The 26,310-nt window shown below is 34.6% G+C and overlaps 5 protein-coding genes and 1 long non-coding RNA gene across 15 annotated transcripts; 2 read left to right on the forward strand and 4 right to left on the reverse strand.

Annotated features, from left to right (window-relative positions):
* Positions 1-918: 918 nt before the first annotated feature.
* On the reverse strand, positions 919-3,553 carry LOC117236455. The gene is made up of 2 exons (XM_033499433.1): positions 3,010-3,553; positions 919-2,383 (listed from the first exon to the last, which is right to left on the reverse strand). Exons 1-2 carry the CDS (start codon positions 3,112-3,114, stop codon positions 1,781-1,783), a joined length of 708 nt encoding a protein of 235 aa, XP_033355324.1. The 5' UTR covers positions 3,115-3,553; the 3' UTR covers positions 919-1,780.
* Positions 3,554-3,643: 90 nt separating this feature from the next.
* On the forward strand, positions 3,644-7,101 carry LOC117236452 (ATP-binding cassette sub-family F member 3). Of its 2 annotated transcripts, XM_033499421.1 has the most exons (9): positions 3,644-3,866; positions 3,979-4,084; positions 4,280-4,466; positions 4,534-4,868; positions 4,953-5,451; positions 5,533-5,756; positions 5,822-6,186; positions 6,266-6,486; positions 6,554-7,101. In XM_033499421.1, exons 1-9 carry the CDS (start codon positions 3,794-3,796, stop codon positions 6,698-6,700), a joined length of 2,157 nt encoding a protein of 718 aa, XP_033355312.1. In that variant the 5' UTR covers positions 3,644-3,793; the 3' UTR covers positions 6,701-7,101. The 2 variants fall into 2 exon arrangements, with proteins under 2 accessions (XP_033355312.1, XP_033355313.1); XM_033499422.1 differs by lacking the exon at positions 3,644-3,866 and having other exon boundaries at positions 3,979-4,079.
* A 153-nt stretch (positions 7,102-7,254) lies between these two features.
* On the reverse strand, positions 7,255-9,893 carry LOC117236454 (WAS/WASL-interacting protein family member 1-like). Its single transcript, XM_033499431.1, has 5 exons — positions 9,569-9,893; positions 9,109-9,397; positions 8,756-9,048; positions 8,049-8,694; positions 7,255-7,571 (listed from the first exon to the last, which is right to left on the reverse strand). The coding sequence occupies exons 2-5, from the start codon at positions 9,260-9,262 to the stop codon at positions 7,483-7,485; spliced, it is 1,182 nt and encodes a 393-aa protein (XP_033355322.1). The 5' UTR covers positions 9,263-9,397; positions 9,569-9,893; the 3' UTR covers positions 7,255-7,482.
* A 461-nt stretch (positions 9,894-10,354) lies between these two features.
* LOC117236449 (transcription factor Sp4-like) lies at positions 10,355-15,687 on the reverse strand. 6 transcript variants are annotated; one of them, XM_033499414.1, is made up of 12 exons: positions 15,571-15,687; positions 14,775-15,030; positions 14,076-14,273; positions 13,677-13,991; positions 13,194-13,599; positions 12,937-13,121; positions 12,766-12,855; positions 12,407-12,697; positions 12,083-12,320; positions 11,518-11,995; positions 11,145-11,439; positions 10,355-11,026 (listed from the first exon to the last, which is right to left on the reverse strand). In XM_033499414.1, the coding sequence occupies exons 3-12, from the start codon at positions 14,109-14,111 to the stop codon at positions 10,862-10,864; spliced, it is 2,499 nt and encodes an 832-aa protein (XP_033355305.1). In that variant the 5' UTR covers positions 14,112-14,273; positions 14,775-15,030; positions 15,571-15,687; the 3' UTR covers positions 10,355-10,861. The 6 variants fall into 6 exon arrangements, with proteins under 6 accessions (XP_033355305.1, XP_033355304.1, XP_033355303.1 ...); XM_033499413.1 differs by having other exon boundaries at positions 15,562-15,684; XM_033499412.1 differs by having other exon boundaries at positions 14,779-15,030; positions 15,546-15,682.
* Positions 15,688-15,814: 127 nt separating this feature from the next.
* LOC117236458 lies at positions 15,815-17,801 on the forward strand. The gene is made up of 2 exons (XR_004493857.1): positions 15,815-16,890; positions 17,001-17,801. It is a non-coding gene; the product is annotated as an uncharacterized LOC117236458 (long non-coding RNA).
* LOC117236450 (glycerol-3-phosphate dehydrogenase, mitochondrial) lies at positions 17,124-26,137 on the reverse strand. 4 transcript variants are annotated; one of them, XM_033499420.1, is made up of 13 exons: positions 25,975-26,137; positions 23,223-23,351; positions 21,398-21,554; positions 21,103-21,325; positions 20,858-21,021; positions 20,673-20,785; positions 20,387-20,580; positions 19,906-20,294; positions 19,582-19,832; positions 19,160-19,507; positions 18,971-19,069; positions 18,819-18,920; positions 17,124-18,288 (listed from the first exon to the last, which is right to left on the reverse strand). In XM_033499420.1, exons 2-13 carry the CDS (start codon positions 23,307-23,309, stop codon positions 18,154-18,156), a joined length of 2,262 nt encoding a protein of 753 aa, XP_033355311.1. In that variant the 5' UTR covers positions 23,310-23,351; positions 25,975-26,137; the 3' UTR covers positions 17,124-18,153. The 4 variants fall into 4 exon arrangements, with proteins under 4 accessions (XP_033355311.1, XP_033355309.1, XP_033355310.1 ...); XM_033499418.1 differs by lacking the exon at positions 18,971-19,069 and adding an exon at positions 25,672-25,810 and having other exon boundaries at positions 25,975-26,135; XM_033499419.1 differs by lacking the exon at positions 18,819-18,920.
* Between the last annotated feature and the right edge of the window lie 173 nt (positions 26,138-26,310).

A 26,310-nucleotide genomic window follows, 5' to 3' on the forward strand; every position in this document is an offset into this window, starting at 1 on the left:
TAAGTTGACTATTCATACCGTATATTAATTTTTTACTAAATATAAGTTTACAGTAAATATCCTGTAACATATATATATATATTTCGAAATTGAATTCAAATTTTGTCCATATACTTATAGCAGTCGCGTCTCATTACAGTGTTAATAAAATTTTAAAATGTTTCATATAACACGGACAATATAGGAATATATGTTTTCTGTAGCAAATGTACGAATAGCTTTGCGAGCCACTGCACGTATATATCATAATACACATGAGCCGCCGATTTTCTACGATTACTCGTTTATTACTTGTTAATATTAATACGAAAAATAATAAGGGCGGCTAGCACACCACGAAAAAATTTGAATTAGGAAATTAGTTATTATCGCTTGTCATCAAATATATAATCCATGTATGGTCCACGATTCTAGCACTAAATATATATCTACGATTCTTTATCTAATTTCATTAATTTTTCGACCTTTGTTCCAGAAAAACATAACTCAACTGATTTTAGTTATTCAATTCATCTTTATAATACTCTTTATTAAATGAAATATATAAATCTAATGAGAAAAATATACGTGCGATTTACGTTTATAAATATTAAATTAGATTAATAAAAGATAAAATATGTAACGATCCTTTTTGATATTGAAATTAAGTTATAAATTAACAAAGGAAATTCTACAGGGAAGGAATGCAAATATGGCATGATCCAGAAATGATCTGGCCCTACACATTGAAATACCGCAGATCTCTGAATTGTTCTGTACATGACAATCGTTTTAGTCTCAGACAAGTATAATTTCGCTCTGTAGCTATAGGAATTACTAAACAGTTTACTCTCAAAATTAAGTAGATTTTCAGGTATTAACAGGTATCATTTCCAGATCGCAAATTGCAGAATCCCTGCACAATAACATGTTGTTATATGCGTTTACACCTCTTTATTCATAAGTGCTAGAAATACGAATCATGTGTACCGATAGAGGACACGTTACATGCTCTGCTGGAGAGATACGTACCGTCGTATAACGTGAGGATGAAAATTTTATTTATACGTCTCGTACGTAACAATCTATTTACAGGTGATGAAATACATACATATCATGAAGGCCTTCGTATACAAAACGAAAAAGTCAGAAGAAAGCATTTGTAATACTCTTACGTACAATAAATTCACTCTTCTTTCTAAAACCTGTAATACTAATTATATAAAACAAACATGTTTTATGTATATCACTTAAGGAATTACAATTTACAAAAAGATATAATAAATCGTCTTTAGGAATGAATAGAAGCAATACTGTATGGAATGAATTAGTACCTTTGAATTTTAACAATAATTTACAACCATCGATCGATGTTAGAAAATTATTGTATATATTTGGAATATTTAGATTCAAGCCTTTAAGACTGTTAAAACTGCTTTTTTAACAAATCAAATATGAATAAAGTTTTGATTTTATGCAGTTAGATTAATTGTGAACAAAACTTTGTACTACATCTTTTTATATATTAATGAAATCTAATTTCTCGTCAAAAATATTTCGATCTAGAATATATATGGTACATTTCTATGCATAACTAGAGATATATATATTTGTCTGTGACAATTAAAGAAATAGATAATCATAAAAATTTCTTGTCTCAATGGAATACAATTACTTGCAAAACTTCTGATGAATGTCATCTATGCAGTTGTCCATACAAATCAAAATAGATTTGCAAAGATAAAAAGGTATACGTAATGCTATTGTATAATCATATATTAAGATGGAATATTTAGTTTGCTCAACCATAGTCGACGCTTAAAGCGCTCAGCCCTTTCTTCTTTATAGCTTCTGCCACAGCTCTTTCTAGAAAATTCTCTTGTTGGTCATTCTCGTCAATTTTATCCAAATCAAAATCAAGCCTATTATATTCCTCTGTGCTTTTTGAATCATTCAATCTTAATGAATTTGCAGATGTAGTAGCTACAGAGTTTTCAAAATTTCCAACATTTTGTATGCGATTAGAGGGGCAGGAACAGTGCACATCAGTGTATTCATTATTGGTCCAATATCCCGGAGCTTTGTCACTGTAAAAAGCACTGGATTGAGGAATAAGTCCTGTAGACTGTACTAGACCGTGATTACGAATTGCCATCATAACTGCAGTGTCTTCCATATCGTTTCCTCTAAACAACTGAAATCTGGACTCCTCCACGGAACAAGAGGATGAAGTTACCATAATGTAATTCTCTAATACTACATTAATGGTATTATCCACATATCCTTTGGCCACCTGACAAGCTTGCCATCTTTTCAATTTTTCCCTTGCTTGTCTCTCTGCATCGTCATATTCTACATTTTCTGTTTCTTGTACCATCTCTTCTTTTCCTACTGAATTCTTTTCCTACAAAATGAATGCTTAAATGGAACATATATTTTGAGAAATTAAATGATCACACTTTGCTCATTTCTATTTAGAGAATTAAAATATACGATTAATATATAAGATGATCCATATGATTAATATAAAGGACAGTTCTATGTCTTCTTCTATCTTAATTTTCATGTCTTTTAACATATCTGTCTTATGCCTTAATATACTGCATATATAGTCTGCATATATAGCTGAAGCATGTTTTGATCTAGGTAAAGTTTATAATTTTTATCCTCCCACTTTTGGAACAGTAGTAGACTTGTAAAAATAAAATACTGAAAACTGAAATTCGATATTGTTCATAAACTTTAAATAATGTCAAGGTATGCTTTAATTATAAGTATAACAATGCTAAAGTATGTAGTAACTATAATATATATTGAGGCAGAAGACAAATACTTTGAACATTTTCTTTAATCATCCATAAATTATAAATGAAGGAATATATGTGACATATATGCATATGATGTCTTTTACTTATTTTAATGTGTAGATTCACTCTCTAAAGTATTGACATGTATTTATGAATCACCCTATATATCATTAGAATAATTTAATATAATATTAAATTTATTGTAACTATACGTAATAGTTACCATATCCCAAATCGTCTCGTTGCCTTTAAGTCGTGTACATTGCCGTTTCGGAGGAGCTGGCCTTTCGTGATCGTCAGTATCTGATTCCTCGATGTCAGTCGCCATTTTCTCTATTTTATATAGAACTGTATCGTTTTCTTTTCAAACAACTTAAATAAGAATAAATAATTCCAACAACAATACTTCTAAACAATCATCAAGCAAAGAGTCTGACCGACGTTACAAAAATTCGAATCACTTCCACCAACTTTCTTTGACATCTTTCTCTTGGATAATAGTGATAAATCTTTGTCGTGCTGTCAATTAACTTGAAATAACTTCGACGTTTCTGATTATACGCAGTCTTCACAATGTGAGTAGATCGCAGTATAAAAATTGAATAATAATCACGAGCGAATCGGTTAGAACTCAAGAGGACAAATACCACACATAATCAAATGGCAAGAATCGTTTTGACAGCTTCAAAATGGCTACTTTACCATTAGATTCTATATAAAATTACCAAATTGAATCGCAAGCATATTTTGTAGATTATTAATACGAGATACATTCTGAAAATATCGTAAAGAAAATTGTGCAGGAACGAAGCACATCGGGAAGTAATTTAAATTTAAATTAATCTACCTGGACGGTGTTTTGACTGCAGCACTACATTCTAAAATGGCGTAAACATGTGTTTGCAGTGTTCAAGGGAATTTTGACGTCTGGTTCTGTCAAGCATATCGTTTTGTAAATCGTTCGAAGTAAATTCGTTTTGACATTTTCGTTAAACACGCTAATTGGCATGGCAGTCTGTGGAGAATACATTCGTAGTCAATTTCCCACGATAGATGACGATCTATACCAATATGTAGAAGGTATATTTCCAAAGAATAACCTATAAGTTATACGAAATATTTATCACTTCGTTTATAAGTTTATAAGTTATAAGTATATTTTTAACTAACATAAATATCCGTGCTCATAAAGGTATTTTAGATAGTTCAAAGGATGATTTCGAGGATGGCGACGAAGTTTACGAAGCAATAGGGGAGGTATTACACGAGGTTGCAGAAAAACCAGAGAATGAGGTTAGGTCTGTAAACGTGTTCGCACTTATCACTTTTCATAATGTTGTCAATTACCCTTTATTGCTATCGTTTATTTTATGTTTAACTTTATAACTTACAGCTACAGTTTCAACTTACAGTTCTTTCTGATATTTATTTTTGAAATCATTTTCTTACATAATCTTTGCTCAAATTTCTGATTTAGAATTTTTTATTTGCAGACAAATATGCGTCAAGCTACTGGAAATGCTAAAAGGTAATTCAAACGATGGAAATGTTGAAAGGAGAAAAAATGGGGTAAACAAAGTATTAAATGCTCCAGTACATTTGGGTACTATGGCTGCTACCCTAGAAGCTCAAGTAGAACAAATAAAAAGTATATGGGTTACTACTAGAGATGACGCTATGGTAAAAAATAATTCTGTGGATAATTAATATTTAAATAGTACTTCGATCACAAAATATTCTTTTACAGAAAGTAGATGCTAAGAAGCTAGAAAAGGCAGAGGCAAAATTGCAACAAAAACAAGAAAAGAGAAGTAACAATGAATTAAGTGGACGAATTAATATTGTAAGCCAAGGTATAGAATCCGCTAGTGCGAGTCAAATGACGAGTAAAAAGGATAGTAGAATGGAGACAAAAGGTGGTGTAAATAAAGCCCAGGATATTAGAATAGAAAACTTTGATATAGCATATGGGGATAGAATATTATTGCAAGGAGCTGACTTAACGCTTGCATTTGGTAGACGCTATGGCCTTATCGGTAGAAATGGACTCGGTAAAACTACATTACTAAGAATGATATCTAGGTACTAAAACATGTAATATGATAATTTCTTATTCTACGTATTTTACTTAATCTTCTAAATATTGTTTTATCTCAATCATTTCAGTAAACAGTTGAGAATACCATCCCATATAAGAGTTTTACATGTAGAACAAGAAGTCGCCGGAGACGATACTTCTGCTCTCGAATCTGTATTAGAATGCGACCAAGAGAGAAGTATGTTACTTAGTAAGGAAACAGAATTGCAAGTGGCGATCGAAAAGGATGGTGGTAAAACGGGAGATGCATTAGGCGAAGAATTAGCTAGAGTATATGAAGCAATGCAGTTAGCTGAAGTAGATAAAGCACCTGCTAGAGCTAGTGCAATTTTATCAGGACTTGGGTTCTCTGTCGAAAGACAATCGTGGCCAACTAAAGCTTTCTCTGGCGGTTGGAGAATGAGATTAGCACTTGCAAGGGCACTGTTTTCTAGACCTGATCTTTTATTACTTGACGAACCTACAAACATGCTTGATATTAAAGCCATACTTTGGTTGGAGAAATATTTACAGTCATGGCCAACTACGTTACTGGTGGTTTCTCACGACAGGAACTTCTTAGACACAGTAAAGACTCGTGTGCTTTAAAGAATATTATTCATACATTCTAAATAAATAAGTTTAATTTTATGATATTTTTTACAACAGGTTCCAACTGATATACTATATTTGCGTGGACAAAAAATTGAAGCGTATCGTGGTAATTATGAACAGTTCGCAAAAACTAAAGGGGAACGTGAAAGAAATCAGCAGAGAGAATATGAAGCTCAGCAAGCGAAAAGAGCACATGTACAAGAATTCATTGATCGATTTCGATACAATGCCAATCGCGCTTCTAGTGTACAGAGTAAAATTAAGATGCTAGAAAAATTGTAAGTTCAGTAAATCTAATCTAGAGAACGATCAGAGAACGCTCAAATTTTATCATTTTTAACAGACCAGAACTTAAACCAATGGAGAAGGAAGGAGAAGTAACTCTTCGTTTCCCAGATGTTGAACCATTAAGTCCTCCAATATTGCAACTTAACGAAGTCTCCTTTAGTTATACTGGAGGAGTCGATAATTCGTATATATTTAGTGGCGTGAACTTAACTGCTAGCTTACAATCCCGTATTTGTATCGTGGGAGAGAATGGTGCTGGTAAAACTACGCTTTTAAAAATCATAACAGGTGCACTAAGTCCAACACGAGGCACAGTGCATGTTCATAGAAATTTGAAATTTGGATATTTTAGTCAACATCACGTAGACCAACTTGATATGCGTGTGTGCCCAGTTGAACTATTGCAAAATCATTTTCCAGGTGTGAATTAATTTTTAATTTGTACAAATGTTACTATTAATAGATTATTTCTATAATCTGTTCTTCATTTAATTACCAGGTAAACCAGTTGAGGAATACAGAAGAATGCTTGGAAGCTTTGGAATAAGTGGTAATTTAGCTTTGCAGACTATTAGTTCTTTATCTGGAGGGCAAAAATCTAGAGTAGCATTTGCACTAATGTGTGCTGCAATGCCAAACTTTTTGGTACTTGATGAACCTACGAATCATTTAGACATCGAATCCATCGAAGCTTTAGGCAAAGCATTGAATACTTGCCAGGTAAAAAGTCGTTCTAAATTTTCTCTTAGTTTATGTTATGCAAATTCTATTTTGAATAATCTTCCAGGCAGGTGTTATATTAGTTTCACACGACGAAAGATTAATTCGCATGGTATGCACCGAACTCTGGGTATGTGGAGAAGGATCTGTTCGATGCATCGAAGGTGGTTTTGACGAGTATCGTAGGATCATTGAAAAGGAACTTGAAGTATAAAGATCGTTTTAATTTAATTGCATTATCAGTCTCTGCATTGTCCCCACTCAAGTTACCGATGTGAAAATTTCGATTAATTCAAGTAGATACAAGAAAAGAACGAATGTTTTGGGACAATGGAAATTTTTGATTTATTTATCGATGATATCACGGATATTATATTGTCTATTTTAAATAAAATCGTGATCACTATAAGAATCATTGTTTACATATTATATATATATTTCATCATATTAACATGAAATTTGCAAAATAGACTGTCTTCAACTTACAAGAACATAGAACTAGGAAAGTTTCACATCGTTTAACTGCCAGCTACAATAAACTATATCTAAAAAAATTCTGATATTTAATATTGTACATTAGTTAATAATAAAAAGTCGTTGTTATAAATAAAGGTATATAAGACTTTGTCCTTATTACAAAACCATTCAGGATATTACATTCAAGATATATATATAATATAAACGCAGTTCTTTTCTTTAAATTTACCATATACTATCTCAATAATACGACGTATCAAAATTTTATACGAGAAATTTGTAGAGCTGTGAAATTAAAAACATTAAAATCAACATTTTATTTTTAATAAACATAAAATGTTCATGATACTTCATAATACATAGTAGTTTTAATACTTTTATTCCGCTTCCTTTTTCTTTCATCTAAACCTTTCATTTCAATGTAATAATATTTCGAAAACTATTAAAACTAGTTGTATAACATAATAAATATAACAAATTACTTGAATGTGCCAAAGAAGTGGTTCTGTATTGTCACAGTTAACCTCCGGATGAAGTATTTAATGATACCATTGTATTGGATATAGAAGACATTTGCATGGGTGGCGCAGGAGCTTGTTGTTTTGCAGCTGGAATTTTCAAATACTTCTATTATTTTTCTCTTGACAAAACTTAAATTCGCTCGATAATCAGGTAATTACTTTAACATGCAGTTGGATCTTGAAGATGCATATCACGCAATGCAAGCAATTAGCTCAAGTATTTAAGTAAGCACCTAGTATTAGTTGATGTATTGTAATATATATAATAAACAATTAAATTAGTTAAATAAGTATGTGCTTTATTTTTCATACTTAATTTTACTTTGTGCCACATAAATGTACATGCAAAGAGATAAACTTTCTATTCATGAGCAGAAACAATACAAACTAGTTGATTTATGATATATGAATATAACATGGTGACTCATTGTCAGTAGTAAATCATATGCAAGAAATGATGAATAGTTTTAGATATGCAAATTTATAAAAATAACTCCGCAGTATACCGCCTAATAGTATGATTCGAAAACGAATATGATGGACTTTTAAATATATCGTTCTCACCATTTCTGCTGCTGTAGACTTTTGTAAACCCCTTAAATTGCTCCGGCGGCGGGAAATTCGCAATAGAATGAAACATATCCGCGAACCGAACCTCTAAATCTAGAGCATTCATCGTCTGTCCATTGCGCATGGAAGAACTCCTTGTGGGAGGTGTTGGCGGTGGTGGCGGCGGCGGGGCTAGTCTTTGATGAGTAGGAGCTGGACGATGCGGAAGGGGCGGAGGTGGAGGTGGTATACAAGGAGCGCTAACAGTTACTCTAGAAGGAGGTGGCGGTGCCACTCTAGTTGCTGTAGAGGGTATATTGTTTGATCTAGATGTAGGTGGAGAAGGAGGTTTCGCGACTGGAGGCTTAAGAATTCGATTTGTAGGCCTCGATTGGGTCTCGTTCAGACAATCCTGAGACTGATGAAGGGAAGGTGGAGTTGGAGCAAGTACAGGAGGTGATCTAGGCAATCGCATACTTTGTGCTCTTGACACACTTCCTCCAGTTAAGTTTAATTTCTTAGGAGGTGGTGATGGTTTGTGCAATGCAGATGTTGATGTGGTAGGTGGTTTGGGAGCAAGAGTAGGCTTTCCAAATCCCTTAGGTGCTTCCATATTAGAACTAGAGTCCGCAGTACTTTGTCCTGGCATTGAGTTTGCCTTCTAAAATGTGACACAAAATCTTCAAATCTATATTAACATATAATTTTTTAGATATCTTTACCTGAACAAATAGTTGTGGCTTTTGAGTGGCTGGTGGTGGAATTGGCGGTGGACCTCTTTTTATGCTAGGGACAGTCGATTGACCAAAGTTTGTATTATTAACATTACTATTATTCTTTTCAACTGCAGAAGTCCGAGATCCTACAGGCTTCAATTTAGGAATACCAGTAGGAAATAATCCACCTAGTCCTATGGGACCTCCATTACTTGTGCTAATGCCACTGTTTGCTACATTAGAACTATTTTCCTTGCTATGTAAGGAAGAAGAGTTTCCTGATTCACCTCTAACTCTACCTAAAATGATAATAATAATAAGTATCGCTGACTGAAAAATATACATACTTTATAACTTACCACTAACTACAGGTGCACTTTTATCTACGGTTATAGTTTTCTTTAAAGTTTTGCCAGCTCTAATTGACTGAAGAAGTAAATTTCTATCCTGATCTGCTACCCCAGAACCAGATGTGTTGAAGACAGGAGGTGGAGGTGGAGGTGGTGCAGGCATCCTTGTTCAATTTTTATAAAAGTATTTACCACCTCTGTTAAAATCGTATTATAACAATAAAACGATTAATTTAAATAAATCTGAATCACAATCCTTATGATCAAATTAAATTGTAGACTGTAGCATGTAGAATGGCTGAAACACATTTTGAGATAAGATTAGACCTCCTACACAGAAAATAGTGCAATTAGGTTAGCGAAAAAATAATTTCAACATTTTCTACGATATTTTATATTTGTATTGGCAATTTTTATACTTTAGAAACATATGTCGTAAGTATAATGAGACAAATTATAAATAATTTACCTAAAATTGATAAAACGATTCTATCCCCCCAGAGGAACAGTCTTTGAAACTACCGCACTTTGCATCCGTTTCTGATTCACTATGAACGAACAGAATCCACAACATTCCAAATTTTTCCAGGGCCGATAAAAATTCAGATGCACTGATGTTTCTTACAGGTAAAAATTAAAATCGACTCGTTAGACGTATAGATAACTGAATTAATGCACATCTTGATAAAAGTCGACCATTTGTTTATAGCATTGACGAGTCATATTCGATCGAACATGCATACGTCGAGTCGAATACACCTGAATACACCACACCTGGGAGCTCTTAAACTCATGACAGTGAAATGAGAACAGTATCTTTCTCTTGTAGCTATGTTACCATTGGCTACCAAGAGATTCGCAGCCTCGCTTTCCACTATAGAAACACACATCCGTTTTTAAACATTCCAATTGTAATTGTTTCCTTATTCGTTTATGCAATCCGGAAGTTAAGTAAAAATATTAATTCTTAATGTATTAAAAAACCGACGAAATGATTTCCATAAATTAAAGTTGATTAAAAATTAGATATCAAATAAGATGTATTAAAATTAGACTTTTACTATATAAAAAGTAATATTTTATGCGTTACATTAAAATATAAAAGAAATATGAAATATTTGAAATACAATATATACATATGTATAATTTATAAGGAATATAATTAGCATATAGTAACATACAAATATAGGTGATAGAATGAGGCTTCTTTCTTAAAGAGAAACTTTCGCCATTATACAAATAAATAAAAGCAATGAAACATCTTATCTTTTAGGTTTTTATTCTGTATATGATTTTATCCAAGTAATAGCCTGAAAAAATTAATCGAATGCAACAGTTGTTGTCTCTACATAGCATAAAATTTTTCTATATTAAAGTCAAAGACTGAACATATCTGAGAGTCATAATATCAAAAACTGTTTATAAGTGTAAAATTTATTTTGTGCAAAAGATCTTTCTTTTTACAATTAATATACAATCATTATACATATTTACAAAATTCGCCCATCAATACAAAAATAGATTATATACTATATTGAATTATGATAATCCCTGTAAAAAGTTTCCCCTCGCGTTTAGCTGCATTGCAAAACATAATTGCAATAATTTTTACGAGCTCTCATAAACAATGTAACACTACCTAGATTTTTAAATCTTTCATCGATGTTGTTAACATAACAACCAACGTTTTAACCAACAGCTTTTTTTATTCCTAAACCTTCCAGGCAAATGATCCCATATGGAAAAAACATAATTCTTATTTTTATTCCTTTGTTACATGATTCGTTGGTTCAGGCTTTATTTCATCGATCTGTTCAGTAATAACTATATCAGACTGCTCTGTATCTTTATGCAGAGCGATAATAATTTTTTCTTCCGTGGAAGATTGACTATCTGAGGAACCCTCCTGTGTTGAAGTAGCTGCTTCCTAGAATAGAAAGAAAACTATGAAAAAATAATAATAGACCTACAACATTTTCGGCTTCCCATTCTTTTCGTTCATCTCTAAACCGAACTGATCCCAGTCAGATTACAACTCTTCTTACCGTACTCCGAATCTTCGTGTGTGTCTTTATATGTTTCGTCAAATGGTCTGATCGCATGAATTTTTTAGTACACTCAGGACATTGGAATCTCTTTTCACCGGTGTGAGTTCTACGATGCCTCTGAAGCTCATCCGACCTAGTAAATTTCTTACCACAAAATATCCAACTACAAACAAATGGTCGTTCTCCGGTATGCCACCTCAAATGAGCCCGAAGATGACTGGTCTTTCCATATACCTTATTACAACCCGCTATATGGCATACATGTTGCCGTTTTCTAGTCATATCTCTATTCCTATTCATATGAATTTCAATCTATAAAATTGTTATGAACTTAAACAGATACTGATACAGATTAGTTTTAAAATCCTACCTATCACCATCTCCGCAATTAGGACATGTGCAAGCAACCCTTCTACGATGTTGCTTATTAGAATCCGTCTCGATATTTGCAGACGGTGCAGTAGCTACTTGATGCTGGTGTGATGTGGGGGTAGGCGTTGTTAACGCGTTATTCGATTGAAGAGTTTGTAAAATTTGCCACTTTGTCGGATCGTTCGAATCTAATTGTACGGTTGGAGCAGCAACAATCGGTGCAGCTGCTGTTGCAGGTAGCGTTTGAACGGTGGCAGGCTGAAGAGCACTTGCAGGTATGACTTGCACATTACCTAAACCTGGAATATTTTGCACAGGTATCGACTGAAGAAAACCATTTGTCGCGTTCATTCCACCAGCAGGTTGAAGTTGCATTATACTGCCGTTACCAACGCTCCTCATCATGTTACCTTGCTGGGCAGTTAAGCTTGCTAACGCGGATGCAGGAATTAAAGTTAGCTGTTGTGCTTGCGTTCCTGTAAAATATACATATTTAAGTGTTAATATGGTTTTCCTAGTTATAGATAGAGGAAATTCAAATTAACAGTCATTGGTCAATGTACCTGCAATTGTAATTGGCTGAACTGCAGGTTGTGTTGTTTGAGCAGCAGGAATATGTATAACTTGGCCGCTAGCTAATTGTCTAGCATCAATACTGGCTACTTTTATATCACCCTCGACTGACTCTGGTGGTCTTGCTAATGCTGATAACGTCTGTACATCGATCTTCTGTCCATCTTTTGTGGTAATTACATTGTTGCTTCCTTGCATTGGCCTTCCAAGTGCACCGATTCCAAGTACCTATAGAAGATGCAATAAATATAAACATTTAATCGTAGACATAAAAGATAATTAACTCTCTTAATACATCTTCTACAATCTTTCACCTGAACATTGCTTGGGGTTGTTACTGTTGTGCTCCAAGTTGCCACAGTTGAAGATGGCGTAGATGATTGTTGTTGCGCTTGTTGAACTTGTTGTTGCTGCTGCTGTTGTATAACTTGCTGTACAACTTGTTGCACTTGTTGCTGTTGTTGCTGCTGCACTTGAGCTTGTGCCGCCTGCTGTTGCTGTTGCTGCTGCACGGACTGTACAACCTGTGGTTGAGCTTGCTGTTGCACTACTTGCTGTGCTTGTTGCTGAGCAACTTGCTGAGCTACTTGTGTTACCTGTTGATTCTTATATCAAAATTATTTTAATAAAATCGAACATTGTTATATGATGTATTATTTCTTTTTATATTTACTTGTAAGCTTTGAAGTTGTGGTATGTTAGCAATTTGGACTTGCTGAATTTGTCCATTAGGTGTAATTATTTGAGCTACTTGTGGAATTTGCTACAAATAAATTTTATTTCAAATAATATATGTATACTAATTCTTATCGCACAAAAATTTGTATTCGCGTAATCAACATACTTGCGTGATCTGCGGTATCATCTGCGTGGCAGGCACATTGAAAACACTGGACAATGCTTGAACTGGAAAATGTACAGTTTGATAAACTGTCTGTCCATTACTAGCAGTAACTGGTACTTGCACAGGCACAGTTTGTTGAACATGTTGCATAGGAAACTGAAGAGGTCTAACTTGTACACTTTGCCCTGAATATAAAAAATATTTAATGAAATCTGCTATCTTTTATAAAAGTAATCTGATAACAATGGAACACATACCTGTTGGTAACTGAACAGTTTGCGCAGTGATATTCTGTATAATGGAAGTAGGAAAGACACTGGGTGCTTTTATCAAACTAACTGGCTGTGGTGTAATAATAGTTTGACCATTAGCCAGTTGTACTTGCTGGCTAGCAAGTTGAACTTGTTGGCCATTAGCAGTGGCAAATTGCATTGTTGGTTGGCTTTGATGATGCCCTCCTGCAGCAGACATAGCTGAGGATGGGATGAAAAGTGCTTCTTGGCCATCAATGTTAACGGTTTGCATCTGTGGTATAACACTATAACTGAGTTGTTGTTGCGGTTGTTGCTGTTGCTGCGATTGTTGCTGTGTTTGCTGTTGTTGAGACTGTTGTTGCTGTTGCTGAAGCGCAGCTTGAGCCTGAGTACTGATCAACTGAGCACCCTGAAGTAATTTTTACATCTTAAAAGAAGAAAGAAAAGAAGCGAACCATTTAATATTCTTCTAAAAGCATTTCTCACCTGCAAGAATTGTTGAGGCAAAGATTGTACAGAAATGGTTTGTGCTCTTTGTTGATCATGCTGCGGTTGCTGAGTCTGTAAAGGCACAAAATTTTGCAATTGTTGCAAAGTAATGACTTGTGGCTGCTGTTGTTGCTGTGCTTGTTGTTGAACATCTTGTTGCTGCTGCAATTGCTGCAAAACTGCTGCATTTGTGGTTAAGAAACGAATTTGAGGTTGGGCAGTTTGCTGTTCCAATTGCTGTTGTTGCTGTTCAGCTTCATCCTGCTGCTGCTGCTGCTGTGTTTGTAAAAGATCATGATCTTCGATCTCCTCCTGTCAAATAATTTCAACATCTGCATACTTCTGCATACTTTATTTCTATAGAAATAATTAAATCAAATTTCTCAACCGTTTTACCTGACTGATACTTCTCCCATCCACGCTTCGTTTCATGATAAATATATGTGTAGTATATTCTTAACACAAACAAGGTCGTCGTCAACGCCAAATTTATGCAGATTACCCTTATGCTAGGAATCCATTCTTGACTATACCAAACAGGACTGACTATTTAGTCCGTGGTACGCGGAAACACCCGCTGGAAGAGCGTTTAATCTAAAAAATTCATTAGTTGGTTAAACCCGCTCTATTTTACTTTATAACTACTTAAGTTATGAATCTCCACCAAGTTAGCTACAATCGTAACTACCCTGCCACTTGAACACCGCATCTGGCTCCGTTTTTCTTTTTCTTTTATTTCGAGTTAAAGTAAACGACACTTGCCACTCAGGTACATCGCGATTGAACGAAAATGAAGTGAAAATGATGCGAATGAAGCCGTAGCGTCGAATGAGCAAGAAACACGAACGACTTAAACGATATCGACACGTGCGAAGACCACTCTCCGAAGACAAAGAAGGCCAGAGAGCACTCCTCGAGAACCCAATCGAGGACCGCCTCTCTACGCCCCTGTTCCTGCCGCCCCACCCGCAGCCGCTCGAAATATTGCCCACCGTGGCAAGGACGCGCATAACCACCGACACAGAGGCGCACTGTATGTCGTCACACCCGCCCACTCGGTCGTTTGTCGACTGTCCGCCTCACCAACACACTCACCTACACGCGATAACGGGGAAGGCAGCCTCACGATGCAGCCTCCACCCACTTTGCACATGGGACTCCACCTAACTCGCGAACAGCACGTGGCTCCTCCGCAGAAACGTCCACTATGTACTCCCGCCACTCGATTTTTTCCTCAAAAACCAGGATGATAAGCCTTCCGTGCTCGCTATGCTTCCTGTTTCATCTGTTCGGCCCCGTAGCTGTCCCTGAGACGGCCATAATAGAACACCACGGATAACTAAACTTCAACCTAAAAGATTTTACAATATTGTAGACTACAAAGAAGTTGGTAATGAACAGAAAAATAAATAATACAGTATAATAATATTGTGTTATGTAAAGTAATACATATATTCGCTAAAATATATATATATAATATATAATTCGCTGTTTTAGAAATGCATTTCCATGTATACATCTATACACCGATGTGCATACTCAAGCGTTGCGTGGTACGCGCGCGCACACTATTCTCGAAGCGATCGCGGTCGACGATCTATGTCCTCCTTCTTTGGTCGATACACTCTCTGTTATAGTGGAAACGTTTTTTTTACAAAAAGAAATACGATCAACGAGATTCTTTGCCACAATGGTTGAACTAATTTCCTTGGTAACACCAGAAGATTGACGCTATGTTCAAAGTTGCCGCCAAAAGTACAGATATAGGACAAGCCAATGTTCTTCTTTTTCTTTCTGATGATCGACGAAGAAATTAGTTAGCGGATACTCTATAACCGACAATTTCCGACGAAAGAAAAATCTTACGCTGGTTTCGTATCACCTTGCGAACGATTCGATTTCAACGTGATTTCAACATGTGCACGTAGACTCGCAACGTGTTGGTCGGCCGTCCCTCGCGAAAACAGGGCTACAAATACTGCTATGAGAGGACTACTTTCGCCGTGGGGCGGTACACAAGGTGGCAACGTCGCCGTACGCCAAGTGCGAGGATCAAAGCTCTGATTGGTCGTTGGTTATTCGTGATAGTTGGCACCGAGCAGAGGTTCGTTAGACAGGGGCGTACGCAGAAACCGTCGGACGCCCACCCCGTCGAAGAGGGATAAACGATGCACACCTCCTACTTTCTCTGGCCTTCCTTCCCCTCTTTTTACCAATACCCCCGGTCAGGGCCACGCTTGAGCAGGGTCGCGAACATCGGCATATCGTTGTTATAGAGCAAACTCACTCTCTCTCCTTCTTACTCTATCACATTATAGAAACGCTACTGATTGCCTGATGCCGACATTTATAGGGAGAAGGGAGGAGCTGTTAGTACTCCCTCGCTATGCCGCCGCCCTTCTTTTCATAATCAGAAACAAGCTTCACGAAACGAATCTCTCTTGCTTTAGTTGGCCATGTATGGAGTGGCCGAGTAGGTTATGTGTTGAATGTGATTCAATCCTGAAGGCTACTTTAATTGGAAGTAGTGATGGGTTGTCTCAAGCATTTCAAGTCGCATCGAATATCTGAATGTGGCGAAAATTCAAATCAGTTCGAATACGATTCGATACCCTAAAACTTATGAAAGTCTTGGACCTTGAAAGTCTTGGAGATCTTGAAAGTTTTGCAACTCTTGTAAGTCTTAAAAGCTTAACGTGTAGTCAATATTTGACAGCATTTTGAATACTTTAATCCAAATACATACATTGGTATAAAATATTAAAGATAAGTCAATAGAAAGTTTGAGATATTGGAAATGCATCTACGCGAACGATTTCCAAGTGTTTTGAAGTATTGAATGATATTCGAATCACTTCGAATTTCGGCATTCTTAAAAAACATTGAATCATCTCAAAACTGACAATGAAATTTGAATGCCCATCATAAGTTGTATTTCTATGCGATCCAATCCTGCAAGCTACTTCAATTGGAGGTTATGAATCTATCGATGTTTTTTCGATCAATCATATGTATTTTCTACACTTTTTTTAAGACTCAATTCACGTATTGATTTCGTTAAAAAGTGGGTACTTCGTACATAGCAACAGCAATTTTTCAGCAAGGTGTATAAAAATATCGATAGGAAGGGATTGATAATATACAGAATACAGAACGATATAAAAATAATTTACTTAACAAAAAGTATAATCTCATACTGCTCCAATTTGAGGTTATGAATTTACCAATATTTTTTTATATTTTGTACTTTTTTTGGAACTCATGGTTAATCTATTTATTTCATTAGAATTTATCTGGTGCATAGCAATAGGAATTTTTCAGGTAGGTACCTGGAAATATTGATGAGGTTTAATTCAATAAAGAGGAATGAATATTATATAGAAGTGGTATACATTTGACATGACAAAAAATAACATATTTATCTGGAAGGAATGAGATGTAAAATAAGTCCAATATGGCTTTTATTAAGTCAATGATAATGACAAGTGAAATAAATTAATTTCTAACATCAACCGTATGTCGTAATTGCATGATGTTAGTAACAATAAATTAAATAAGTAGTTACATTTAAGTAATCAGATAATCTACATATAGACTGTTTACTAATATACATTAGCAATTAACGTAATTTATAAATAAATTCTTCTTCAGGAGTTCTAAAAATAATATCGAGCTTACAATCCAATGGCGTGTATGATTATGTCACATGTAATGTGTACCTAAACAGGGAATTATTCACAATACATGCTTGACGATTTTGTTACAGCGAGTCTAAAGTAACAAACTTAGAATAACATCATGTATTTCTTTATACCAAACTGCATTTTCTAATTGCATTAAACTAGAATTTATTTTCTGTAACATCAACTTTTTGTAATTATGAAAGCATACGTTCAATGATTATGGCATTTAAAATGCTCGACGTTCGTGTAAGTATATAATTTTCTAAAAATTGTACCAACTCAGTATACAATGATATACCTAGTCATAAATACGTTTCTTAATCATATCGATGCATTTAAAGACTTATATACAGATTAGAACATATCTGTTCTATTCCTTAATGAAAACTGAAACACTGTACATAAAAATATTTACATATTAAAAGTGAAATTGTTGTTATGGTCGTGTCCTTTTTCCGAAGTTGATCGTTAAAATAGTTAAGATTCAGCGCAGCCGTAATTAATGTACATTTACGCGCTTAAAATCTTCCCTCTTATCTTCATCTCGTTCATTTTGAGCTTGCAAGCTAACTGCAACGAAGGTAGAAAGTCGTTGTATAAAGTACGAAAAAAGATAAATAGGTCTACAAAGTAGTAATCCTAGAGTATTTGTACTAGAGTGGGCTACAATTGAAGTTCAGAGTGAACAATGATTCTGTCATAATGAATTTGTCGTAGAACTGTGTTTTGAACGTGTAAATTGCTTTTAGAAGCGTGCAGAAAATTGTACAATGCCACAGAAAATGAACCTCCTACAGTCCACCGCCTGATCTCTCTACACTGATCTGTTTCTTCAGCATATCTTTCTCGTGTTGCGCCTCTTCCATCTCTGCCATTCTTGCAAAACGTGAATATGCCACGTGTCCAGATTTAATGGCCGACATCATCTGCGTCAAATTGAGAAAAATTAGCTTTAAAAATTCGAAACGAGAAGAAACCTGGTTCCATAAACTTGGTGATAATCACAGTTTCATAGTTTGGCACAAGAGCAGCATGATACTAAAATATGTTGAAGGAAAGAAGTAAAAGAAGTAGAGAGGTTCGAATATTCATAGAAATATTGTAGTCACAACATCAGAACAAGACACGCTTTGATTAGATTAGATTATTGTAATCTATTAATATGTAATCAGGTCTAAACTATTCATGCAACAAAAAAGAGAATATTAAAAAATTTGTTACGAGAAATTATGATAAAATAAAGGAATACAAATGTTATTGGTATCTATCGTTATCCAACAGATCTTTTGTGCGATTATTTTTTTTTTTTGTTAAAACTGAACTAGTCCTAAGTAATGTTAAAAGATATGTAAATATATATGTAAAATAATGCAACAAAAGAAATTTGAGGAAAAAAGAAATTTGAAAGCGGCTGCAAGACTATACGACAAATCCGTGCGTGCGAGCTTTCACAGACCTGAAGATATTCGTCCAACTCGACCTGACCATTCATATTAGTGTCGATTTCGCGTAGTATTTCATGAAGCTCTTCACCAGGCACTTCCTTGTCACCAAACAACTGCGAATGGTAAACAAATGTTTCAATTAAATATATGCTTTACGATTTACCTGTAGATAATCTTGTAACTCCATTTGCCCATTGTAATTGAGATCAATTTCATTGAGCAAAGTGTGCATCTCATCTTCTTTCAGTTTTATGCCAAGTACCTGTACATCGACAATTACACGTATAATGAAAACAAAAAGAAAATAAAAAAATAAATTTAGCATAAAATTAATACTATGTTTTATGCAAACCTTAAGTCCCCGTCTGATGTCGTTAATGGAAACATAGCCTTTGTTGTCTTTATCGATGATTCCAAAACGTTTAATATACAACTGAATTTCATCCTTCGTGAGGTTGATAGGAATTTTGTCACGAGACGCGCGATTAACCATTTGTCCCATTTCATTAGCGAGGAAGTCACTAGCCTCTTTATGCTGTCTTTTCTTTTCCTCCGGTGTCCAATGTAATTCTTCTCCCATAATGTCGATAATTACCGGAAGAGCTTCTTGTGCTGCTTGGACGTTTAAGAAGGCTAATCTCAATCGTCTTGCAATCATATCAATTGCTGTTCTCGCGTATTCACGAACTCCATATCGAATCTAAAATTAATAGCGGTTAATTATTACAATGAATAAAGAAAGATATATAAAAAATAATGATTGATAGTATTTACCTCAGCGTCGATATATGGGAATTCAGGATGAATCTTTTTGCCTATAATTGGCCACCTTTTACCAGTAAGGGAAGCCATTTTTGCTACAGCAAATGCACGGTCTCCATAACTCTTGGCCATATGTTGTGCAACCTCACATTCCAAGCCAAAATCTTGTACTAATCTGATGTACATTGTTGGACTCCAACCATGAGCTCCCTCGAGGAGAAAACCATTTGTTTGACAGGGTCTTTCAGGTTTTAAATCGCAGGCTTAACAAATAATATGAAAATTAAAAATAAAACTTAACAAATCTCTATCGTACATATACATCATGTACTATACCCTTGATAGCTGTATCGATAGTTTCCTCAGCCATCGCTCTGTACGTTGTCCATTTTCCTCCAGCTATCGTGATAAGTTTCGTGGGACTGACATGTACAATGTGATTTCTCGCAAGGGACTGGGTATTTGGTTTGTTTGGATCGGAGACAAGAGGTCTAATTCCGCTCCAAGCGGACAAGACATCCCCTCGACGAACTTCAACGTCCGGATTGAGGTAATTCTTCACTTCACGTAAAATGAACATGATTTCATCCTCAGTGGGTCGTGGATTATGCGTTATTTCGCAGGGTAAATCAGTCGTTCCTGCGATCGTTTGTTTCTGCCAGGGTAAGAAAAAGATCACTCGGCCGTCACTCGTTGATGGATCCAATAAACCCATCTGATCGGGGCTATAAAAATGAAATTAATACATATAATTAATGTATGTTTTTCTTAACCATGCTTCCCAAGTTCAAGTTTTATAATCTATTCAGTTATTCACCTGTAATAGCCTGGAAGAACAATATGAACACCAGAAGAGGGACAGCAGATTTCTTTAACGTTCTGGTCATCCATTTTCCTGATATGGTCGGTAAAAGGTCCCGTTGCGTTTATTATTGCCTTTGCCTTCACATCCCATTGTTCACCCGTAAGTTCGTCTTTCACTCGAGCTCCAGTAAGGACCCGATTACCATCCTTCGTGCAGAAAAAATTTTATTCCGATAAACAATCTATCTTCACATGGCTCTTATTACATATGTACAATCAGATAATATCGATGCCAATACCTTATCGAGACCTTTCAAGAGATTAACAACTTTAACATGATTTACGACTGTGGCACCATGTCGTGAGGCAGTTAGTGCAACTGCCAAATTCATTCTGGCATCATCCTGTTGACCTGTTACATCAAAGCAATATGAAATTACAGCATGCTTGAAAGAGTTGATAAAGAATAGCACAATAGAAATACCATCATAGTAAACAATAGCTCCTGTGAGTTTATCTCCTTTCAGCATGGGAAACAATTCTAGCGCATCCCTCTTGCTGAGAAAGTACGATGGTCTAACTGTCTTGCCTCCAGCAACAAGATCATACATTTTTATACCAAACCAGTAGTAGGGAATTTGCCACCACCTGTTGAAGATAAGTGGATTTTGATTATTGATTTCATATCGAACAGGTAAAAACAATTAAGTAATAAACATCATAACATACGTGTAAACAGGCAACATGATAGGCAGAGGATGAGCCAAATGAGGTGCGCTGTGTAACATAGACGCTCGTTCATGCAAAGCTTCTTTGACCATTCTGTATTGTTCCACATCCAGTTGTAATATAGCCTTCTGTAAGTAACGGACTCCTCCATGAATAAGTTTAGTACTCCTAGAGGATGTACCAGAAGCAAAATCATCTGCCTCGATTAATGCCGTCTTCAAACCTGGAAATTAAAAATAGCATATGATTAATAGATAACTACCTAAGGTTTTTTATTTATTTAAAGTCGCATTACCTCGTGTACATGCATCTAACGCACATCCAGCTCCAGTCGCACCACCACCGACGATAAGAACATCGTACTCTTCGTGATTCTTCAACGCCTTCACTTGATCTTCCCTGGTTGGCAAAGGTCTTTTCGATGGTCGTGATTTCTGTACATCCGCGTGTACCTAATAAATAAAGGAATATTGTATCAAGCGAACTACAACCAATTTTACACAATACGTCCTCCGAGATTAATATTTTTATTTGATCATTTTGATTATAAATAAATTTCTGATGTTTATACATTTTTGGGAAAATTTAAGATTCCAGAAATCTACAAAATACATATATGTAGTATGCAAAAATATGTAAAATATTTAAAGTAGAGCACTTATTATCATATTTAGTAGATGAAACAAATTTCTATCTAAATTCTATTTTTTTAATTATGTGCATAAAAATATAAAATTCCATAAGATTCATCTAATTATAAACCAGTTTTCATAAATGACACGATACTAGTCGATAAAACAGTTGAAGATGGAGCGGGTCATTCAAAACAAAATAGCATTCCCCGCGTATTTATTAGTACAGATTGAAAGCTATTCTCCGCTTATCATCGTATAGGAGCATGGGGCAATTATCGTAATAGATGACCCTATACCAGCGTCGTCTTGGATATAATCAACTTTAGTCACTTCGTGATAGAATCAATTGCGATCACGATTCGTGTCACTGTATCAATTTGATTTGTCGGGTATAATCAAGTTTGATAAATATCGGTCTCGTGCTTACATTTCCATACAATAAATGAAAAATTTTACGTTGGTCTTTATTTTTATTTTCCTTAACTTTTGTTCATATATTGTCAAATCAGAATGAAATAATCCTATATTCAGACGGGCCATAGCTTCGAAAAACAATCGTGTATCAAAATAGACGAGCATTCCTGATAGCTCGTCCTGGCCTGGCACAGACCTTTGCAGCAGTGAAATTTTGGTATCCACGTGACTTCTAACTTGGTAACTTGGTGCCACGAAACACTACAGCCTTGACTGCCAGTGTAAATTATAGTTACTAATAGCTTTCGTTAATAGCTATAAGTCAAACTGAAAAATGCAATAAACAATTGAAATTTTATTGCGATGACGATTCTGGCTTCTTTCGATATTTGCACTTAAATAGCATTTCTTTTAAACGCTGTACATTCTCAGGAAACGAGAAAGAAAAAAAGATTTAAGAGCGATAATCAAAATTGTAATAAGAAGAAGTTAATACGTTTGATTGCAAAGAACAATAAGAAATGACTAAAAAATTTTCTGGTATATAAAGAGGGCCCAACAAATCCATCTTCGCTGATATCTCACTGCCTATGTTCCTGCCATTTTTAACATAATCCCACGAGTGAGTTTCAAACGGAAAATTCCATATCCCTTGCACGATTAGCTTTTACAAAGAAGAAATCATAACCAGCAAATAAAGAATGAAATAGCTAGAACATAACATGCAAAGTGAAATATTCAATATATTGGCACATGCCATATAAGTAATTCTCAGTTTTTCTGACAGTTAAGTTTAAGACAATAGTTTTCTAAAATTGCCATTGAAACTTAATGAAAAGGTATAGGGAATTGCAAAAAGTATGGAAAAATTAATTATTGATTAACTTTGCCAATTAGTAACTTTTTATTCTCATCTAGTATATGCAAACTAACGTCAGCATCACTTATGAGATGATCAGATAATATGTAGAAAGTGCAACAGATTTCTGTCTAGGTTCTATTTTTCCAATATGAATTTTTAGCATAAATTTGCATGAACATTCACGATCTAATAAAGTCGATTATACTTACGGTATTATCGGTCATTAACAGATAAGAAGTAAGAGCACTAGCACCGATGGCACTTGCACCACCCACTAATAGCTTTAGCGATGCCATTTTATTACGTCTGTTATGATGGAACCACCCTTTTGGAAAGATCTGAAAATAAACGAAAATACGCTTGTATTACTGTTGCTCACGTCAACGGCGGTTTAGAAATTACGTAAGACGAGAACGGAATAGAAAAATAATTATAGAAAGATACGACAAAGGGTTGCTAAACGGCGAAATTTCTACACGAATGATAAGCGTTTGTTAAATGAGGAAAAAATATCGTTATACAATGATAAGATAAATGATAAGATAAATCGAATTGATAGCTGTAAAACTGAAGATATAATCTTTCGGGCGATTAATCAATGCCCCTGATCTATTTAGTGAATCACCATGCAGATTTTTTGGCAGTATATCAACAGGTGCAATTTGAACGACAGTAACAAGGAAGCAAATACAGTAGAATTTTGTTTATTAGAACAAATTAATACTAAGCCTTCACTATCCGAACTATGATCAAGCATGATCTCGTACTATTTCGTAATACGTACAAACACTTATTCTTATGAGTATATTAATACATGCAATTATTTATTTTTATATAAAATAAATTCTATATGTCAAAGGAGGAACGGTTGAAATTGTAACACTTCGATCCTAATATGTTTCAACTAATAAGAAAAGATGGAGAGAATAGCTAATTAGTGAACAGTGAACTTCTATTATCGGAACAGCCTTGTCCTCCTGTTTGTTCGAATAAAGAAGAGATTCTACTGTATTAAGATGGGATACGACAAGAATGTTATCGATGAGGATTTAACCTAATTGTTTACAAATCAAAATTTGAGTTTGATCATTTTTATGTGTCTTATGTAAAAAGCAATGTAATGTACAATGATTTTAGATATTGATACAGCTATGAAAGCATAGAGTTACATAGTTCGTTGGCTTCTTTGCAAAGATTTAAGTTTTAAAAATGTTTATTGGCAGTTATCCCGGAATATTTTTGTCCTGATTAAACGTGACATACCGATTCTTTATTTCTTTTGCATCGGATCATGTGATATACTGATGTCTCATACGAGACGTCGTACCTACACTGTCTTACTTACGTATACAATGATGTAATAGACTTTAGTCTAGTGATTAAGAGCCATGGGTGCAAAGTGAATTACTTGATAGTAGTGCTATAATTAACCGGCTAGAACTCGCTCTTACTGAGTGAGGAAATCCGTCTTGATAAATCTACTGCATACATTCAACGGTTTCTGTTGAATTATCAGTTATAAAATACGTGATTGATAATGAATACGGACTATATGTAGTTACTATGTAAACGTAGTATAACGCGATGTAATACGCAAGGTTCGTTAAAATCACTGATTGTTTGTCTACGATTTTGTTAAAACTTCGAATGCCAGGAATTTTTTCAAAAAGTACTACGACATATTAACCGATTTTTAGCAAGATGCATTATGATTGCACGTTTCAAAGATATATTATGTATTAGGTAAAGAAAAACGCGTTTTTACTTTCTGGTAATAAATATAGCGATTATTTTAAATAGTAATAAAAAACATTGACGCAAATAAGGCATAATCATTCCCTATACTATCGACGGTTTAATTACTTCTTCTCTTCAAATTTTTATTAATAATTTTTGTACATATGTTCGGGTTATTATGTTATATATATATATATATATGTTATATTATACTAATATGACTATTAACCAATAAAAGTAACTGATATATTTAATTGAAATATGATACACAGTAAGATGCACGTGACTCTGACGCACTATTTTTTATCGGGTGACGTGTTCGTCTTAATTCATGAATTAAAGTAATTCAAATAAAAAAGTAAGAGCAAATAGAAAATATGAAATCATTACATGTAATTGACACTTCTCTAATCACAGAGTTACTCGCCTTTCAAGTATCAAAAAAATAATTTACGTTATGCTATTCACTATGAGACCTTGACAGTCCCCTAAAACACGTGGAATTACGTAAGCAGTATTAATCAGCAAATTCTAATATTCATAGTATCCTTTCTGACTATTTCTCTTTTTTTATGAATGTCAGATGCATCGAGATATAATATATGCGAAATATCTTATGAAAATGGAGAAACTGATTGGATTGGATGAAACTAGTTAACACTAGTTGAATCTTATGCTGTTCTTTTTCTCGAAGCAAACGGAGTCATAACATTTCCATAATTTTTATAAATATTAAAGTACATGTATATTACGATAATGCAAATGTAGAGACCGATGTCGTAAAGCTACGTTTTAAAATAGCACCCGAATCTCGTGCCAAATGATTTGGAATGTCATCAGTATTTGTATTGTAACTGTACTCATTATACAATACAGATATACATCACAATATTATGAGTGGGAAAAAAAATATTCACTAACTTTCTTTTATTTCAATATGGATGAATGAATGAAATCTCGTAAACAATCCATTCTTCAGTTACATAAATCGACCTCAACGTATCACCACCTTCTTCTAATTAAAACTTCAGTGATCATAGGAGTTAGTTTATAAGGATTTCTATAAAAAAATTCATAATTAACATCACCTTATCTCTTCGTTAAAAAATGTAAAATAATTTAGTACGAAAATAAATGATTTATTATCTATATGCAATAGTTCATAAAATGTTCTTTGCTATAGTAGCAATTGACATTTGTGACATTACTGATAACGCTACTTACTGTGAAACAAATTGACAGCTATGAGAGTCTTGAAAACACTCGCGCACAGTGGTGGTGAGTGCGATATATGAAACTAAAAATTAACGATAGACATAATCAACGAGGATGCCGGCACACATTTCACTGACTCGCGCGAGCGAATGAACCGTAGTGAACGATCAAACGACACTTAATAAAGATGTAAACTGACTGCCTCAGCGACATCTTTCGAACATTTTTCTATTTATTGAATGGCGCGCCTAATAAAATGTAAATCAGTTTATTCGCTTCTTTTTGTTTGTGGATAGAAAGATTAAATCCTGAAAAAGACATAATATACTTTTACATTAGAATAAT

The sequence above is a fragment of the Bombus vosnesenskii genome, unplaced genomic scaffold (assembly GCF_011952255.1).
Source record: "Bombus vosnesenskii isolate JDL3184/JDL3185 unplaced genomic scaffold, Bvos_JDL3184-5_v1.1 scf7180000013349, whole genome shotgun sequence".
NCBI classification, from domain to species: Eukaryota; Metazoa; Arthropoda; class Insecta; order Hymenoptera; family Apidae; genus Bombus; species Bombus vosnesenskii.